The following is a 19,237-nucleotide window of genomic DNA, read 5'->3' on the forward strand; positions in this document are numbered from 1 at the left end:
GCTTCCAAGGGGATCCCCGTCACCAGAGCTTTTTCAGACCAGGTTGGACAAACCCCTGTCAGGGACGATCTAGGTTTACGTGGCCCTGCCTTGGTGCCGGAGGCTGGACTTGATCATCTCTCACGTACCCTCCCAGCCCGACAGTTCAATGCTTCGCCCACTTGCCCAGGTCACACACAACGTCTGTGGCATGGCGAAGGCTTGAACCCGGGTCTACAGTAGGGTCCCAACCGGCCTTTCTCTCGCCCCTTACTTGCCACCTCCCCGCTACATTTCCTTCCTCAGACAGCCCCCGTCTCCAGCAGGGGTTCATTTGGGGACAGGGTTGCTGACGGACCGGGAGGTCAGCACCGCCGCCCGGCTAGTTTCTCTGCTGCAGGGAGCGTGCTGATGGCCAAAGGAAGGGGAGCGAAAGAACTGAGCCCACACAATGGAACTGGGAAGGAATTTCCCCCCCAGTCAGACTGACAGGGCCCTTGGGTTTTATCTCCTCTGCAGCACGGGCTGGGCATCGTCTGCTAGGGTCATCTGGGTGCAGCTCACCCAATTCATTCCCTGCCATTGCATCTGGGGCCTTCCTGCTCTCTGTTTGTGGCGCGCAACAGGCCAGTCTCTTGCAGCTGTGCTATTGGGTTTAATCCTGGGGCCCGGTTAGCGTGTGGATACTGGGTGGCTGCCGTGGCAGAAAGGTTTCATTACCATGAGCTTCAGCTGGGTGAAAATTCCTCCCTGGCGGCGGGTGACTTAGGCCGATCACTGCATACATCCAGCGTCACCCCAACAGCCACCATGCGCAGATACAACCACCCTGGGCCGATCGGATCACTGGAGATACCCACGGCTCAATACAGACGCCCATCCACCCGGGACAGATCCGGCAGGATCCTGCCATCAGGCGGGGACGTGGGCAAATGATCTAGGACAGGCATAACCCACGTGGACCGACAGCTGGTTCTCAGCACCAGCAGGTGCGTCACCACTGATTTCCAAGTCCCGTCTACTCAGCTCCACTTGCTGTTTTGCCACTGGGCCCGGCTAAGCTACTCACCCTGCTCCCTGGAAATCTCCGCTTTGTACCAGTACTTGGAGGTGTCCTGGACAAACTTCACGTTGGCACGGGTCTCAGGGCTGCTGTCTGAGAAAGGGAGGAAAAGAAAATCAAAGGAAGCATTCGAGGCGTGTTTATAGCCCTCCGGATTCACAAATCTGGAAGCAGCCCTCGCAGAGAACGGGACAGGAACAGATGTTCTCACCGGTCTCGCTTAACGGCATCTCTTTGAAAGCATAAATATCTTCATTTAACCCTTGTAAATTTCCTGACCCAACAACGAATTCCCTTTAGAGATGACCAGGTGCCTCCTCATCCCCGATCCGGCAAACACTGACGCACAGGTGCAACTCGCGAAGCCCATCCGCGTTAGTGGGGATACGCGTGTGCTGAAAAGTAAGCACGTGCTCAAGCGTTTGAAGGATCAGGGCCATGCATGGTAACGGACTGTCCTGCCTGACGTGCTGAGACCGGCTGGCTTGTGACATAGCACACATGACGTTTAAAGGGAAGCGGTCCAAGTAAAATGTACGCCGGTCATATAAACACACAGGACCAGCTCTTCAGGCAGCTGCCCTGATTTCAGGGGATCTCTGTTGGCCAACACCAGTTGAGGGGTTCCCTGTAACAAGCACAGTTCAATACATTTCAGACAGAACACGATGAACCAGACGGTGCCCTTTTAAAAACACGTCTCCAAATAGTGCTGGATTGAACTCTGCACGTCAGGAGGCAAGGAAAACGAATATATCAGACTGAGTTGCTTTGACCTCCCTGTACACAAGCTGTTGTGTTTTTTACATAAACGATGCGGTGGGCTTTCCTTTGGTGACAACTCTGTGTTTTCCTGTTTTGAGCCTGAAAGCTAATTTTAGAAGAAGAAAAAGCCGGAGGAGGAGGGAGTTGGACCTGGGAACCGACGGTGATTCCTATATATCCTGAGGTAGGGAGCACATCAAAGCAGATACGCAACCCCCACCGTTCCCAGCCACTCGGGGAACTGCAGGCCAACGCATCCGAAGAGGGTGGAATCACAGAGAAACGGGCTAAAGGCCAGTAGCACGGGGAGCAGAGAATAGCTGTGCTGGGGAGGAAGACTCGGAGTGACTGGTGAAGGAGTGCAGCGAGCAGGAGCAGAACTAGTCCCTGCAGGCCGAGGGGGCGGTACCGAAGCCCGGGGGTTAGAGCGGAGCGCGCCTATTCTGCGGAGCGCAGCACGTCACCTCAAGAGAGCGATGAGGGAGCAGCGTGATGAGGTGCTAGACGGGACCCTAAGTACATCGGACACTCAAGGGACCCCAGTAAGGTGCTTCCGCAGCTCATGGGAGTTTTGCCTGAGTGAGGACCGTGTGAGAGCCAAGCCAGGATTTATTCCCAGGTCAGACCCATTGCTCCTGGCAGGGACCATCGAAGGGAGATGCCTGGCTGAGGGCGAATGCTCTTAAGGAAAGCCCAAGGTCCATTAGCTCATCCAGGGCAGGCCCTGAGAGGAGCGACAGCACGTTCTGGCTGCAGAGCACTTGGCCTCCAGGGGGAAGGTGTCCTCCCTCGGCCCGGCCTGCCCCCAGGAGTCCGCCCCACCCTAGAGGGTCCCTCGCACCGCAAGGGGTGAGTCCTTACCTGGCAGCGAGAACTTGGAGAAGTCAGGCAGGGTGTGTGGGAAAGTCCCGCTGCTGGGGCTGGACAAGCCGCTGGAGACGGGCGAGGACATCTTGCCGTTCACCGTGGCGTAGTTGGGCAGGCTGTTGGCGCGCTCGCCGGCCGACATCCTCCTCTTCTCCGGCAGCGCCGGCTGCGGGGTGGGGCTGCCCTGCCGGTAGGTGGCGGAGTCCGGGGAGGAGGACTGCGGGCTGCTCATGCCGGGATAGTAGGCCGGGGAGACAGGGAAGGAGGGAGTGGAGGGGAGCTGGTACCCCGAGGCGCTGCTCTGCCGGGACAGGGTAGGACGCCGCTCCTCCAGGGTGGAGTAGCCGTACCCGAGGTGCCTGTCCAGGCTGGGGCTGCCGGGCGTGCCGGGCGCACTGCCCCCCTTCACGGCCTGGTGCCTGGCTAGACTGGGGCTGCCTGGGGTCACCGCCAGGGGGTGCTTGCCCAGGCCGGGACTCCCGGGAGCGACCGCCATGCTGGGATTGAGCGCTTTGCGCCCGAAGCCGGGGCTAGGCGGCGTGTTGGTGGCCACCGTCCTGTGAAGGGTCTGAGGGCTCCCTGGTAGGACCTGGCCACCCGCCGCGTGGAGCTGGGGCTGCGGCCTGGCCGGGCCGTCGGGGCACTCGTGGCCGGGGTAGACGGAGCCCGCGGGGCCCCCCTGGGCGAAGGACGGCGGCGAGGCGTTTTGGTAGCTGCTGAGAGCCGACGGGGCCTGCGACACGCTGGCCGACTGGAAGCTGGACTCGGCCGAGAGCTGGGGGGGCGTGGGGGCGCTGCGGCCGCTGCTCTCGGAGGGGTAGCTGCGGATCGACACCCTGGGGAGGCAAGAGAAGAGGTCGGCTCACACGGCTCCACGCCTGGGGCAGGGCTGCAGGAGTTTTTCATTGGCTTTCCTCTGGTGCACTGAGTCCATCCTTAGAGGTTTCTAAGGCCCGGCTTGACAAAGCCCTGGCTGGGATGGGTTAGTCGGGGCTGGCCCTGCTTTGAGCAGAGGGTGGGACTCGATACCTCCTGGGGTCTCTGCCTGCCCTCATCTGCTAGGATTCTCTGACAATCCTACATGCATGCACACAGGTGTCCCCACACACACCCATGTGCGCACACCCCATGCACACACAAATGCACACACGCACCGCCAACCTACATGCACACACACACACACACAACCCTGCACACACCCCACACCCACTCTGAAGTGCACACACAACCACACACACACACACCCACGTTCCCCCTACACACCACCAGCTACACCCACAGGCTCTCATGCCTCCCCCATGCGCACACTAGTCTCAGCCATTCCCCCCCCCCGACCTTCTACGTTCACTCTCATACGTCCACATCCACCCCTTTCCCACGCTGTCTCATCCACACCCACATCTTCATTCACACACACACAATCCCGCACACCCCCAAGCACTGGCCCTTTTTAATACACATGGGGAAACCTTACACACACACACACACACCCATATCCCCCAGGCACATCCAGCCACACACGTACACACCCATGTCCCCCCAGACACAACCAGCCACACACACACACACATCCAGCCACACACACACACACCCATGTCCCCCCAGTCACACATATACTCTCCCACCCCCGACTCTCGCTCTCTCGTGCACACACACCCCTGTGTAGGTTGGGATTCAGTGGGATTAGGGCACCTAATTCCTGTACGTCCCTTTGAAAAACCCAGGTTTAATGGACACTTGAAGGCTTTGAAAACTGCCCCCTGTCCAGCCCCGAGCGTGCCGGGTCTGCCCTTGTTCTCTGCACTGCTGCGAGGGGTGCTCTAACACGAGTGGTGAATGGTGACACAACTGCACCCTCGGCAGCTAAACGCAGCGACGCCATCAGCGGGGCCGAGACACCAAGTGGGGGATAAGCCCGTAACTTGTCCCCGTTGCTGGCGCACGGCAGCTGCTGCACCAGACCTGGCTGTTGGACCATCTAGTTTGACAGCAGCCACTGATGCTTTCAGAGGAAGGTGGGAAAATCCCATCATGCACCTGGCTAACAGCTGCTTTGCTGTAGCTGGGATGGGGCAGAAACCCTTCCTGACCCCTGTGGCGGCAGCATACACCCTGAAGCATGAGAGTGCACAGCTGCAAACTGACCACGCCACCCTGATTCAAGTCATCGAGGGGAGTGTTCGGGTGAGGAAGGGCTGCAGGGTGAAGCACTCCTGGCGTTAAACCCAACGCTCTAGTGCCTGGTCCCAGTTGGTCCCCAACGACCTGCCCTCCTTACCCGTCCATGCTGTGAATGGGGCTGCTGGTTGAGATGGGGCTGGGGGTGGCGAAGGAGTTCGTGAAGGCCCCGTTCCTCATTGGCGTCTCAGCGCTGTAGGCCTCCAGAGTTGGGGGGCTCTGGGGCGCCCCCCCGCTCCCCGTCGCCGCCTTGCGGGCCACCGACTCGACGTAGCTCCTGGGCCCTGGGGGGCGAAAGGAAAGGAAGGATGAAGCCGACGACTGACCGTCTGGGGAGGTCGGCACCCCCGATGCCCTGGGCCTGCAGCTCAGGATCGGAGCCGTGTGCAGCCAGGGCCCTACCGTCAGCCACCCAGTTTCAAATCGATAACCCTGGTGCGCCCTCAAGAGCCGATCCGAGAAATCCACAGCAAGCCCATCACCCACACCGAGAACTGGGCTAACACAATGCCCCCCAAGTGAAGAATTCAATCTCTCTCCCGTCCGGCTAGGAGTTTGCCAAAACAGAGGCCAGGTGTGTCCAGCCTGTACCGCAAAGCTGTTCCGGACTGCCCCCGAGCGCGGGGAAATCCCCCAACAGCCAACCGGCCCCACGAGAAGCTGTGGCTGTCCCATAGGCTGGGTCACATTGCAATGGCAGATCAGCCTGTTTCCTCTCAGGACCCTCTGAATCAGCTTCCCCCGTCATTCCTGTCTACCCGGGTCTCGTGCGATGGCCAGTTTCGTGCCCGGCACACGTTGCGCGCACCACGATGCCCACGGGACGTCAGCCCTCCTCGTCATTGCAGAAGAAATCCCTTTGCACCCCGCCAGCCAGACATGCAGCTGGCTAAGCAGAGTCGCTGCATGACTGGCCACAAGTAATCTCTGTCCCCCATCCCGCCGCGTCTATTTCCACGAAACGTCCAGCAGAAGCTGGAGAAATAAATCACCCGAGGTGCCCCTGGCAGACAAAACTTGGTTTCTTTTAAGGTGCAAAGCCCAGCTTGAGGGGGTGGCCTCTGAGACCAAGAGTAACCGTGGGGGGCAGGAGGGGGCTTAATTCAGATTCAGCCCGACTGAACTGCTTGCCCCGCGTACATCTACCCTGGAGTGGGCGGCGCAATGAGAACTGCCTACGCTGGTTGGGATTCGAGGAGGGCGTTAGAAACAGCGCGGAGCCGTGCTGGTGCAGGTGGCAGGGCAGGTGACAGGCCAGCAGACACACCTGGGGTCCCAGCCAGCATCGTGCTCTGGGGGGGGCGCCGCTGGAGCCGTGCTGCTGTCTGCAGTGTGCCAGCTCGATCGAAGCTAGCGTGCACCTGTGGACCCAGGCTGGAAATGACACCCGTGGCTCGAGTACAGAGGTCTCCTTGTTCCCCACCCACCCTGCATTTATCTCCCAGGACAGAATTATAGAGTCCTAGCAGATGAGGGTTGGAAGGGACCCCAGGTGGCCAAGAAGCAGCAATTCTCGTCTCAAGAGCGGAAACTCGCCCTCGTGCCAGACACTCAGCCCGGTTTCGTGCCACGCGGCTGGGCACCGGCAGCCTCGCGCGTTTCGCTGCACTCCGCCGGCCGACGGCACGACGACCCTCGGCAGCGTCCCACAGCCCTCGCCCAGGTCACCTCTGCTGTGAGCGGGGCGAGCTGACGTCTGGGGAACGGCTGCTGTCCGTGATCTCGGTTCCCCAGGGCGGAGAGCCGCGTGGCGCTGACTTGGGTGGAGCGAGGCCCCTTTACGCCAGCTGCGCGTCTGGTCCCCAGAACGTGGAAACCGGACACGTCCCGGGCAGCCTGCCCGCCCGCCCCGCGCCTGGCTTGAAGCGTGGCCTGCGCTTGCCCCCCTGAAGGCAGCAGAGCCGTCGCTTAGACCCCCCCTCCACCCTCCGGGCCAGCCCTGCCTCACCCGATGCGGGCTCCAGAAGCGGGACCTGGGGGACGCGGTCACTGTTCAGCGAGCGTCACCGTGTCCAGGCTTTAAAGATCCCCGTCCCGCCTTGTCCCACGGGCTCGGCCAGCTTTTCAGAGACCCTTCCCGGAGCTCTGGTCCCTCCCCCTTCAGCCCCAGGTCTAACCACCCCCTACACTCACCCCATCCCTCTTCTCCCCATCACACTCCCCCTTTGGCCACAGTCCCCGTTTCTCACTCCGCCCAGGTACATCCACCGAGTTCTTCCCCGCTTCCCTTCTCCTCCCCTCCCTCCCGCCTCAGCAGCCCCCCTCCGAGGAAGAAGGCAAACAAGCCCTGGGATTGTTTCTGCCTTTCGGAACGGAGAAGCCCCATTCCCATGCTCCGCTGGGGCCTGCCTTCATGGCTGCCCTACTTTCCCCCTGCATCGGAGACCTTTCCCTGACCCCGGCTTCCCCCAGGCGGCAGTGCTGCACGGCGGCCTCGTCTGAACGCTTGAGCAATTCCAGGAGGCGGGGGGAAAAAATACCACCCTCATCGCCCGCATCCTCCAGCCCCGTCTCCACGCAGCCGGCAGGCAGCTCCCGCTAACGCCGTCCATGCCACGGCAGAGCCCGGTGTCACCCTGGCTTGGTGCTGCTCACAGCCAGCTCCAGGCATGGATTTCAGCCTCTTTTCCTGCCGGCGCCAGGGGCGTCAGACCAGGGCCGGGCTGGAGAGCTACGCTGTGACACCGAGGGCTTGAGCGGCAAATCAAATCCACCAGCACGGCACACGGGGAGAGGGCGGCCAGTTCCCGGGTGACGTGAGTGGCACGGGCGACAAAGACCTGAGATTCAGCCACCAGCCAGCCCTGCCGGCTTGCCTGGCCAAGACTCGTGTCCAGAAGCCAGACTTCCCCGGCCTTTTCACTCCAGGAGTCACTGCATCAGAGACCCCGATTTCTCCCCTCTGACAATTTACCGTAGGAGCCAATCCCGCCTAGGCGAGGCCGCGGCTAAGACAACCTCGTAGATCTTTGGCCTCTCTAGCGCAGTGGCTGGCCTACCCTATGCCCGGCTGGAAATAAAACTGCCCTCTACTGTGATTAATGGGATTCATTCTTGTGATCCCTGCTCCTGATCGGCTGAGAAGTGACCGCACCCTATTCTTTGGTTACCCAATCCCTTCCCACCTCAGCTCTTTGTTTGATCACCTACAGACGGTGAGCCCTTGGGGGCAGAGGCTGCCAGGCACCTGCTGTTTGTACAGCACCTAGCACTCGCTCCATCTCGCCACTGCCGCAGCACAAGCGTTCGATGACAATAATACCAGGCAGTACGACACAGCCTCTCTCTTTTCCTTTCAGGGCTGTGCTTCCCTGCATCGGAAACCAAAGCAACTAAGTGCCCAGTTTTTTCGGAGAGGGAAGTGGGGGAATGTGTGAGTCAATCCCTTTGGGTATAAACTCTCCCTCCAGCCCTGCTCCACCCTGCATAATCAGATGGGGCAGGAGCTGAACTCGGAAGCAAGCGGGTCTGATCTTTGCAGACAGAACATCTGGGTGGGTTTCATTATCTTGGCCAACCCTGGCCCTTGGGTCGGCCCAGCCGAGGACCAAACCGCTGCTTAGGGTGACCTGCAGCATGGGGGTGATAAACCCTTCCCTGCCTCAGTAATTCAATCGGGTTAATGTCCTTCCCACTCCCTGCCCCAGTCAAAATCAGCCAGTCCGAGTGCATGACTCAGGTTCTGGAGAAACGGCTGCAGAATGCCAGTGACACAAGGAAAATCAGGGTCATGGGCAAAGCAGAAAGGAGGTGGGTGTGTGAAGTGTGGGGGAAGAAAAGAGGATTTGGCATATTTTCTAGATTAAAAATTTAGATCTCGTCTACTCGGATTTTTCTGGAAGACGCGATGGCTGACGGAAACTGCCCGGATGACAACAGAAGAGCAAAGGAAGAGCTCTTTATAATGCAAGACATGAGAGTTACACCCTGATGCCTGTTATTTTTAAGGGGCCCTCAACCCATCCTCTGACGCTGCAGGTGGAAATAGCAGCATTCAGGTATTCAGTCACCTGATTTGCAGGAACATCCAGTAAATTAGAAATGGAAAATCTGCACTGGCTATTTTGTGCCCATAATTAACTGCACCTTTGTAAAACTGGAAGCCGTCTTTAAAAAACTGCTCTGTGTGTGTGTGTATGTATTTGTGAAAAGCTGCTGTTTAAACATAAAACAGCAGTACACAAATTCAGTTGATCCAGTCCGACTAGCGGAGCAATGCGGAAAAAACAGCAGCCTCTTTCTATTCCAGTTTGCTATTTTGTTGGCCAAATTCTGTATCTAGCAGTCCCACCCTTCCAGCCGTGCAGCTACTGACTCTCCAGCTGCACCCTTCTGGGACAACCAAGACGCATCCATCCCAGGAAGCGCTTTTGTTAGACCACGACCTGGCTTTGCAAAAAGCACGGCACAAGCTGAAAAGTGAAGGAGAGTTGCAAGGGCCGGAAGGGGATAGAGAGCGGATACTCACGCCGATTAAACACACAAAGCCTTCTGCGTGCTACTGACCAACATCCCCACTTCTGAAGAGCCGTCCTGTCCAAATCCCTCCGCTCCTCTACACTGGTAAGGATGACTGGGAGCTGTAAGAAGGTTTCTACCCTCCAATATCTGGGAATCGCACCCTAGTTCCACTCTCACAGGACACAACGCATAAGACGTAGTTGTTTTTTCAAAGCACAGCAGCTAACGAATTGTTAAAACACCCTGATAAACCGGTTATTAGAGGTTTCCACTCCATTTCAGAGCTGGGAAATGAGTCAAAGAAAGGCTACGTTGTTTGTCAAGGCTGCACAGTGAACCAGGATCTGACCCAGGAGTAAAACTCAGTGAAGTAAAACTCCAGTGGCTAGAAAATTCATTCTAAACGTAGTGGGGGGAAAAATTGCAAAAAAAATTCAAAACTTCCAAGTTATTTTAGCATCCAAAGGATCAAAAACAGACATTTTCCCATTTCCTAAATTTGTGGGCATATTTTTTTCTCCTTTATATCAGAAGAATTATTGAAAATGTCATCAAAATATTTCCTTTGCTGAAAACTGGTTATGAGGAAACAGAAACTTTTTACAAAAGTGTTAGGAAAAAAATATAGGGGGGAAAAAGGCACAAAACTCGCAACATATTGACAAGATCAAAAACATTGATTCAGGAGGGAAGGGCATTTTTCTATCAAAATTTTTTTCTTTCAATAAATGTCAAGTCGCTCAGCTAATTTCTTCCCCATGGCAAAAGCACGGCTCCTTATCCAGGAGCCAGGACATATTAGGTTTTAAAACACAACATTTTAAAGTTATCTGAGTCACAAAGAAAACGGGTGAAAGATTTTGGTAATGTCCAGGCAGTATTGCCAACCCAAAGTGTTCAAAACTTATGAGTCAGGCCCTAAAAACCATGACACTGCTTGCAAAGAACTCAAAATGTCTTATTTTTTAAAATCGCATGTCTTTTTATTTCCCTTCTGGTTTTGAGCTGCAGCGGTCACATTACGGCTTGACAAAACCCTGGCTGGGATTATTTAGCTGAGGTTAGTCCTGCTTTGAGCAGCGGGTTGGACTAGATGACCTCCTGAGGTCCCTTCCAACTCGATGAATCTATGATTCTATTCTATGATTTAGACCTAGTCTGCAAAAAAATTTTGATAAAAACAAGGAAGTTTTCATTTTCATCCAAATTTTTCTTCAGAAGATTTTGGGCTTTTTGTCAAAATGCTGAAAATGTGAAAAAGCAAGCCTCTGTCCATTCCTGGCAACCAAAAAATTTCAGGCACCCCTTCCCCCCCCCCCCCAATATTCTGTTTTGGGCTGAAAATTTCCTTTTTTTAAATGAAAATTGGGAAAAAATGATTGAAAAATGATATTAACCCCAGAAAATTCCGTTTTGACCAAAACGTCCCTTTCTTGCTGAAAAGCATTTTGAACAATAACAACAGATTGCAACCAGCCCTTGCCACATTTTCAGGTTTTTCTCTGCAACCATGAGGACTAGAAACTTTTTTTTTTTTTTAATTAAAGCTGAAATTGTCCTGTAATCTCCTGACTCCAGGAGCTGGGGCTTTAAGGCAAAGACCACAATAAAGATTTGTGCTGAAACATGAGAGTTGACAACACTGCTTTGGGTACTGCAAAAACTGACAGATTCTTAGGAAACTCCCCTGAGAGTTTCAGATTGGACTGAATACAAGCAAAAAACTCAGCCCGAGGAGTCACTCAGAAATGGCTGAAAATCGAAATCCTGAATGAAAGTGCCATCACCGGAGCAGCACCAGCTGTCTGCAACACATTAACTAGGAAAGCACGGAAATGAAAAACAGATTGTGTAGGCTTGTGAATTCCAAGCTCTTAACTTCTGTATCCACAGGCCTCTTGCTTATGTTTTGTTTGAAGCTAATGTCCCCTGCCTATAAACACTTGGACATTCTTGTTTAGCAGACTTTGCGCTTCCGCTCAGACCGCTTGGTTCATCTGAAAGACAGCAGCCAGCGACGGCGCAAACCGCACCTCAAGTGATCCTGCTCGAGAGCACGTCACGGCATCTGAAACTCGTGAACTTCAGCTCTGCGTCTCCGCTTCTTTTCCCTCCCCTGGGGCCAGCAATAGCACAGAGCTGGGAAGTCTTGGGACGGCCGGGCATCGCTGGCAAACACACCTTAGGAGTCACTGAGAGCTGGCTGTTTGCAAAAACCAGACCTGGGTGTCACAGGGGGAACTCCTGGGGGTTAGGCACGTAAGAAAATGTGACCCTTTATTTTGGTACCTACGTGGGAAATGAGCTCCCTGAAAATCTGTCTTCACGGCCATTGTTACTGACACTAGCTGAGGTGAAGCCAGCTGGAGCAGGCTAGCCCGTGCACAGCTTTTGCCATGTGGTCGTGCTCTAAGTCTACAATCGGGAAGTGGGCCGTCCGGCCTAGTGGGTAGGACTAAGAGTCAGGCCTAGTGGTCAGAGCAGGAGTAGGCCCCTGGTGGTTGGAACAGGAGCCAAGCCAGGGGTCACAGCCAGAGTCAGAAACCGGGAGTCAGGGATCAGGAGCCAAGCCGAGGGTCAGAAACCAAGCCCAAAGCAGGGAACAAGAGCTGCGTCTGTTGTAGCAGCAGGCCAGGTACTGCCAGAACGTCCTACCTGCTTAAATAGCGTGCTTGGACCTGGGGCGTGTGCAGGAATAAAAACTTGGGGGGCTGGAGGAGCTCGCTTTCCCCATCACAGCCCAGGGGGGGCTGGCGTAGTTCACTCTCCCACTGCGGCCCTGGGGCCAGTTATTCTGTGCCCCTGCCAATTACTGGGGGGGCCCGGGCCCCTGCTTGCCTCTCTTGTGCAAGCCACTGGCCTGGACAAATCAGAGGTCATGGGTGGTGATACCAATCGGGGCTTTGTGTGGACAGCACTTTCTATGACACGTAGTGCCCCCCGGGATTTACAGTAGGGATCACACCTCTGCTACAGGTGGTGGCATGAAATGTCAGCCTGCCCGAGCCCTGCAAACCCGGGTTCTAGGCCTCTGGATCCTGTACGCTCTGTGGCTTTTGAAAATGGGACGTAGGTGAAATTTTCAAAAGCGCCTCTCAAACTAGGCAAGTCCCCTGGCTGCATCCACATGGAGGGAAGCCTGGAGCAAGGTGAAAAGCACAGTGGTCAGCGTCCCTACTTCCCCCTTGCTGAGGGTGCGGGAGGCAGAGAGAGCATGCCGTTGCTGGGGCTCTGCCTCATGGCACCATCCTGACCGCCTTTCAGAACGAACATCTGCACGAGCCGGTGCAATGATCTCACGGCGCACTGGTTCACTGGGATGGGAATGGCATTCCAGGAAGTACCGCCTGCCAGAAGGCAGCGCAACAGGAAATGATGCGAGAAGCACGAGAAAGAGTTCTTGGCAGAGGCTGAAATGCCACTTCTGGACCGTTGATCATTTTCCTAGACACTTCAATTTCAAGCAGCTCTACCTGGATTTATTTCCTTCGAGATTAGCTCCTGGCGGGACACACTGCAGTAGACACCTGCATGCACTTTTGACCCGTCTGCACGCCACACCAATCAGGCCAGCCAGGTATCTCGACAGAAATGAGCTTAGCGGTTTGGCTTCTCTTTTTTGGCCCAAAGAGTTAGCATGAAAAAAAAAATCCCTTCTTACCTTCATCAGATTCAACTACTGCCTCCCCATCTAGCTCTGAGCGGGAAAGACAGGAGATAGAGGTGCAAGGGGGAGACGGGTGGGCGGTGGCAGAGAAATGGAAAGCGGCAATGGAAGGAGAAGAGAGAGAGAGAGAGAGAAATCTATGTTAACATTCTTTGCTTTTTCATCCCGGTAAAGAATAGCGTGTGTGCATTGCCCACGAACCAGAAAAGAGACTCACACTCACACACACACGCTTCAGACTGTCACCAGAAGAGAACACCACTAGGTGCTGGCAGGGCATTCTGGGTAGCTGCATGCAAATGAGCACGCCATAGAAATACAGGGAAGCTGGGGAAAAGTGCCTGACTGACATCCCCTGTTATCCTCCACTGAAGAGTAGCAACAGGGCTGACTTCCCACCCACTGGCCCCGCAATCTTGACCTGGCAGAACCACCTACACGTTAAAGCAACCGTCACCCTCTTGGTCAAAGCAGGATCGCGCCTATGGCTTCACCAACCTTCCCCTATTGACAAGGCTCTGGGCAGGGAGCTGGTTTATGTATTATTCATGGTTATTTTAATTCCCTCCATCCTCTGAGAAGCCATTTGCCTTCCCTGTTCAGACAACAGGTATGGGCCAGGCCACACAAGCCTACAGTGATTGGCTCTCTGCGGGCTGCGAAAACCCCACTGAAAACATTCCTAGTGCTGCGGTTTTTCCATGTGATCCTTCTGGCCATGTGTCAGCCTTTCTGCTATTAAACCCTCTGCTGCTCCACATTTATAGCCTGCCTGTGAAAAGGTGCCCGGGGCTGAAACGCTGATGTCTACAGCCCCAGAATTGGTCATCCAGGGGGTTTTCCCCGCTTGTAAACTCGAGTCTCTGCTTCTCCCTGCCTGCGATTAGCAGGATATACACAAGGCTTCTAACATCCTCGGACAGGCCATAAAGAAAGCTCTTGCATGCCTGAGAAGGGGCGGCATGGTGCTGGTGAGCTGGGATCTGTCTGGATTAGATGACAGCTCCCCTGCTCTGGTATCCGTCCCCGAGACAGCTGACACAGGACGGGAGAGGAGTTTGCAGCAGGGCCGGGGTGGGAGGCTGCCCTCTGGGGACTCGCGCAGAGACGGAGGATGCTCTGGATACTGTTTTAACTGCCAGGTTGCACTTTCTATAGCAGCAGCCCTCTTGAACTGAGCCGAGGTGAGAACAATGCATCGAGGTGGAGAAAGGAGGAGAGGGCGGCAGAGAGAAAGAGCGAGAGAGCGCCACAGACACGGCCAAATCCTAACAACCTGACGCACACTTCAGTAAAGCTCCGGTTGGGAGTAAAGACCTCGGCTTCTGACCCAGACAGAGACCGGGACCTAGAAACCAAAGGGCCGGTGGTGACGGGTGACCGCTCTACTGGACAGCTTCGCTCTCTTGCCTTACTGGAGCTCGTTGTTTGATAATGCAGGAATAGCCAGCCTGGAGGAGACCCGCCACATCCAGCTGGACCAGTGACCTGTCTCTGACAGTGGCCGGCACCAACTGCTCCAGAGGCAAATGCACAAAAAAAAACCACCCTCCGGGATAACCTGACCACAGGGGTGAGTGTAATCTTGTTCTACACAGAATCACAGAGATGTAGGGCCAGAAGGGACCTCGAGAGGTCATCTGGCTAGCCCATCCCTGGATCTTGGCAGGGAACTGGACTAGAACAGACAATCCTTGTGGTCCCTTCTAATGCTATGATTCTCTGATCCCCCGGCACTGAGGCAGAATTTAACAGACCCAATACACATTCTCCACGGCATATTTCTCAACCCCATTGCTGCTACATGATCTTTCCTCTATGCGCCACGGTCCTGGGGCACATTCGTGACGTCTAGCAACATACGCATCAAAGTCTTTGGTGTGCATGCAAGTGACCGAATCCAGATAGCCGTCGCGACCAGGATGGGCAGATGTTGCACATCCAGCCGCAGCAGAAGCCCCTGGAGGAACAATGCATTCTCAATCGCTTTTTGGAGCGGCACGATGGAATTTTACCATCGTCCTGAGGGTCAGTGTTTATTGCTCAGCTCCTCTGAAGCCTTCCCTGGCCCAAATTGACAACATCTGTCCAGCAACGTGGTCTCCATGTGGACTTAAGGCATTCGTGATAAAAGCTTGTATCCCCTTCCAGTCAATTGAGAGGAGACAACATAGCAGAGAGGGGAATAAAAGGCCAGGATGAACTGGCCCTAATTTCAACATCATGACCTGCCCCCTGACCCCACCCCTTCGCTCACCTCCTGTCTGCTGCAGCAGGATCTCGGCTGGATTGTGGGGTTTCAGGCCCAGTGCGGACAGCGGGGTCTTGGCCAGGCCGGGCGGGGAGCGCACTGTAGTCAGGCAAAAAAAAAAAAATCAATAAACCCACCGGCACGAAAAGAGGAATTATACTGAAAGCACAATAAACCCTAGCCTCGCCTCGGTTGCTGCTGAATGTGAGTTTATAGCAGAAGCGCTATGTGTTCTGCTTAATGACTGTCATTATGTCCTGGCAAGGTGCATACGCAACTGGAAACGCTTAGGCCCGCCGGTCTGCAGAAACCACAGGAATGCAGGCGTGCAAAGCAGGCCCCTTATTAGAAGTGACACCTTTGGCTTCTCTTTTATGGAGACGGTGATTCGGCCAGGCCCGATGTCGGCTGCGTGTGCAGGGAAGGGAACCTAGAAATGGGGGAGGCAAAGACACCCTCTGCTGATGGTCGATGGGTAGTTTCAGGAGGACGGATTGAGGGGCCCAGAGGGCAGGGCCGGATTATAGATTCCTTCGATGCACATAAACCTGGCTTGAGTGTGCTGGAAGCCTGAAGCCCTTGCCTCCGGGAGGAGACGGCACCTTGGCATCGCCACCCTTCGGGGGAGTCCACCCGCAAGAATGACTTCCCGGGGCTGGTGGGAATTCTAATCCACCACACACAGCAGGCTGGGCGGGTCGGCAAAGCGGCAGCCCCCTCCCCGGCCAGATAACAACGCCCTGCACTGCTGCAGCGCCGCTCAGCCAGGGATCGCAAAGCACCTTCACCAATGCTCATGATTGAGACCCCCTGCCACGGTTAATTGACAGCCCTTCCCCACCCTCGGAGGGCATTCAGCAGCACTCCCTCACTGGATAGGTTGGTAAACTGAGGCACACAAAGGCAACATGTCCTGCCTGCAGCCACTCAGGAAATTGGCTAGAAGCAAGGAGTCCTGACTTCCACACGCCGAAGGACGAGACCACCCAGGAGGGGTCTGTTGGGGGGGAGGTGCTGCCGAGACGCATTTCTTAATGTGCGGTTGGCCGGAGAGGCCTCCAAGAACATCGGCATTTCATCTGTACTCAGCCTGAGATCAACAGAAAAACAGTGGGCCAGATCCTAATCTCCGTGACCTAGATCCAAATCCAGAGGGACTCCATTGATTTAAACCAAGATACTCCCGATTCACCCCGGCATAAACGAGAACAGACGACGGCCCTAATAAATTCAAATCACCGGGTTCACAAAACAGTCCCGTTACCTAATCTCCCTCTTGAAAAAAAAACCCTGTTTTTAACCTAATCTAGGACCCACATTTTACTTCAAAGCATTCACTCCACCTAATGGATTAGTTCTAGCAGAGAAACCTAAATGACGCCCATGACTTGAACTTTCAAACCTGTGGTGTGGACACAGATCTATAGATGTGCAGCTACGCATTTATGACACACACCCCGGCCTGTTCACGAATGCACACACCACAGGTGTTCATAGCTCTGTTGCACACAGATATTATAGAGAGAGGCCGGTATGTAGCATGTATGTATGAAGGGGGGGGTGTATTTAGTTCTCATATGAAGCAAGCAGAGATGAAGCAAATCGATGCAGATGGGTATGTGAGATGTGTGAATTACAACGAGTCTCACAAATAAGGCTTTATATGGTGTCTGTGGGTGTGTGCTGGAGTTTCTAACTCACTGACACTGCATTTTACCAGCTTAAACAATTCAGGCTTTCTAAGCGGGACGAAGAGAGACCTCAGGAGAAGGTGTGGGGGAATGCTGCAAAACGCAGAAAAAGGAGACAAATGAGGCACTAACGTCCCTAAAGGAAACTCGACACATTCCTTTAGCTTCATCCGCCGCTTGCATTTCTATCTTCTGACTTACAGATTCAGACGGGCACCCACGCTGGCAGCGGGAGGGGGCGGGGGGCAGGCATAGAAACAAAAGCCAGTCCTCATGAGCTCAGATCTTCATGGCTGCTGCCTTGGTCAGAACCGCTTGCTCAATGCAGATGAGTTACTGGGAAACCAAGCAATTCCACTGGCGGGCCATCCGAGACGTTCCATCCAAGAGTGACCACTAAGGGGATGTGCCTGGTTCTGAATGGCTGCGTCTTGTTGCACAGGGGAAAAATCCAGCAGAGCCAGATGCAAGGACATGGGTTTAACTCCCGAATCATCGGGAAATCTAGTCTGCAGAGAGCGGCCATCTCACCCGCTCTCTGCGCGGAAATGAAATTAACTCATCTCTCCGCCGTCTGACAAAGCACAGACCTGGGGTGTTCTGATCTGAATGAGGATTCAGATGCAGGCAATTGGATCTAGGGTTCTGGTTGAGAAGTACATGTCTCCCGAAGCGTCACTATTAACCCGTCACTATTAACCCGTCACTCTGAAATTTATCCACAGAACAAACTCGCTGAGCATTCAAAACATGAGGACCATGAAGTGCTGTTATACGTCCCAGCCACATCCGGACCCTTCGTTTATTCCAACAGGTGATATCTTTGCCCAGCCGTGTGTTTCAGAGGAGGAGGGGTGGCACCAGAGGGGTTAAAAAACAACTCTCTTGCTAAAATTGGCGTGTAGCAATTGCTGCCACCAACAAGGGGCAGAACATCTAGAGCAGAGCTGAGCGAATAACAGATTTTTCAATTCGCTGGGAATTTTTTAAAAAATAATAATCGTGGGTTGAACAGAAAACTGGTTTTTTTTCAAAATTTTCAGCACGTCGAAAAGTCGGAAAAAAAACCTTCTTCCTGGTCACATGAAACCCAAAAAGAAACTGGCTCAACTGCAACTGTTTTAAAAGGTTTTTCATTTAAAAAATAAAATAAAATCCAAGGAAACGTGGCAATGAAAAATAATTTCAAACCGAAAAATTGAAATGTTTCGATTTTTTGCAGCGTTTTATTTTTTATGGGTTTTTCGACCGAAACAATTGGACAACATTGACGTGGATTCGGGAAAGGTGTGGGTGTCCCCATATTGGAATTTTTCACACACACCCCCGCCCCGCCCCCAAAAGAAAAAGTTTTGAGTGAAAAATTTTGCCCAGCTCTATTCTAAAGGCGTAGGACGTCCAGAAGGGTTCAGAGATGGGCGACGTGGAGAATAAAGTTTGGGAGCTGATTTCCATGTTGGAAAATCTCTGCTCGGGAGTTGAGCATCTCAATCCATTTTCAGCTCCACTAATCCTCTTAAAACTCTGATAAACACACAGGGATATTAAGTAAAAACAACGCGAGTTCTGTAGCACTTTAAAGACTAACAAATTTAATTTCTGCAGGCATAAGCTTTCGTGGGCTGTAACCCACTTCGTCTGAAATTAAATTTGCTCGTCTTTAAAGTACTACGGAACGCGCGTTGTTTTTGCTGTATACAGACTAACACGGCTACCCCTCAGGAATAGTAAGTGTGGCCTTTGCTGTGTTTCCCAGTTGCTCACCCGTCCATTGTGCTGGTGCAGACTGACTCAGCTGTGCCCTTGCGGCACCGTGGGACAGCGGCAGAACCGGTCAAAGTGGAATTCACTTCTTCCAAACCCACCGCCAAGTTATCAAGAGAGTTAGCCAGTGGGACGCATGCTCAGCTGGAGGAGCCAAGAGGGCAGAACATGCAAGGATCAGACTTTCCCAGCCATTTGCAAGGCCCAGACCATTCCAACAGCAAAGCCAGCGCTGAAACCTCCTTTGCCGACCTTAGAATCAGCAGAGCATCTGCATGTTAAGTAGCACCTAACGCCCCTGTTCATGCACCCTTCTCATCTGCAAATCTGTTCAGGGAAAGGGGACCCGCCATACGCTCGGCTACACACTGTGGGTTCATATGGGCAAATATCTGGCCACCCGGGTACAGCGGATGAATGGATTTGAACAGATAATGTCAACCCAAAATGTGGCTTCCGTAAAGGAAGTTGAATTCCATCCAGTACACACGTGCACACGCAGCATGTCTTTAGCTAGGCACACTGGGGATATGTGATAGGCCGTAGTTTAT

General features: G+C 54.1%; 1 protein-coding gene across 5 annotated transcripts in view; it reads right to left on the bottom strand.

The window, feature by feature from the left end:
* The window catches only part of TNS1 (tensin 1), a 236,554-nt gene that overhangs the window by 19,684 nt on the left and 197,633 nt on the right, over nt 1-19,237 (bottom strand). For 4 of the 5 annotated variants that reach the window (XM_067529461.1, XM_067529459.1, XM_067529462.1 and 1 more), the window contains 4 exons: nt 15,238-15,330; nt 4,953-5,136; nt 2,669-3,510; nt 1,049-1,135 (listed from right to left, as the gene is read on the bottom strand). In XM_067529461.1, coding sequence (XP_067385562.1) covers nt 1,049-1,135; nt 2,669-3,510; nt 4,953-5,136; nt 15,238-15,330 — 1,206 coding nt within the window. Of the gene's footprint in view, nt 1-1,048; nt 1,136-2,668; nt 3,511-4,952; nt 5,137-12,974; nt 13,011-15,237; nt 15,331-19,237 lie in introns of all 5 variants that reach the window. The other variant, XM_067529463.1, reaches the window with a different exon arrangement.

Source organism: Emydura macquarii, unplaced genomic scaffold (genome assembly GCF_026122565.2).
Source record: "Emydura macquarii macquarii isolate MOO-44397 ecotype Brisbane River unplaced genomic scaffold, CSIRO-AGI_Emac_v2 contig_2988, whole genome shotgun sequence".
Classification (NCBI taxonomy): domain Eukaryota; kingdom Metazoa; phylum Chordata; order Testudines; family Chelidae; genus Emydura; species Emydura macquarii.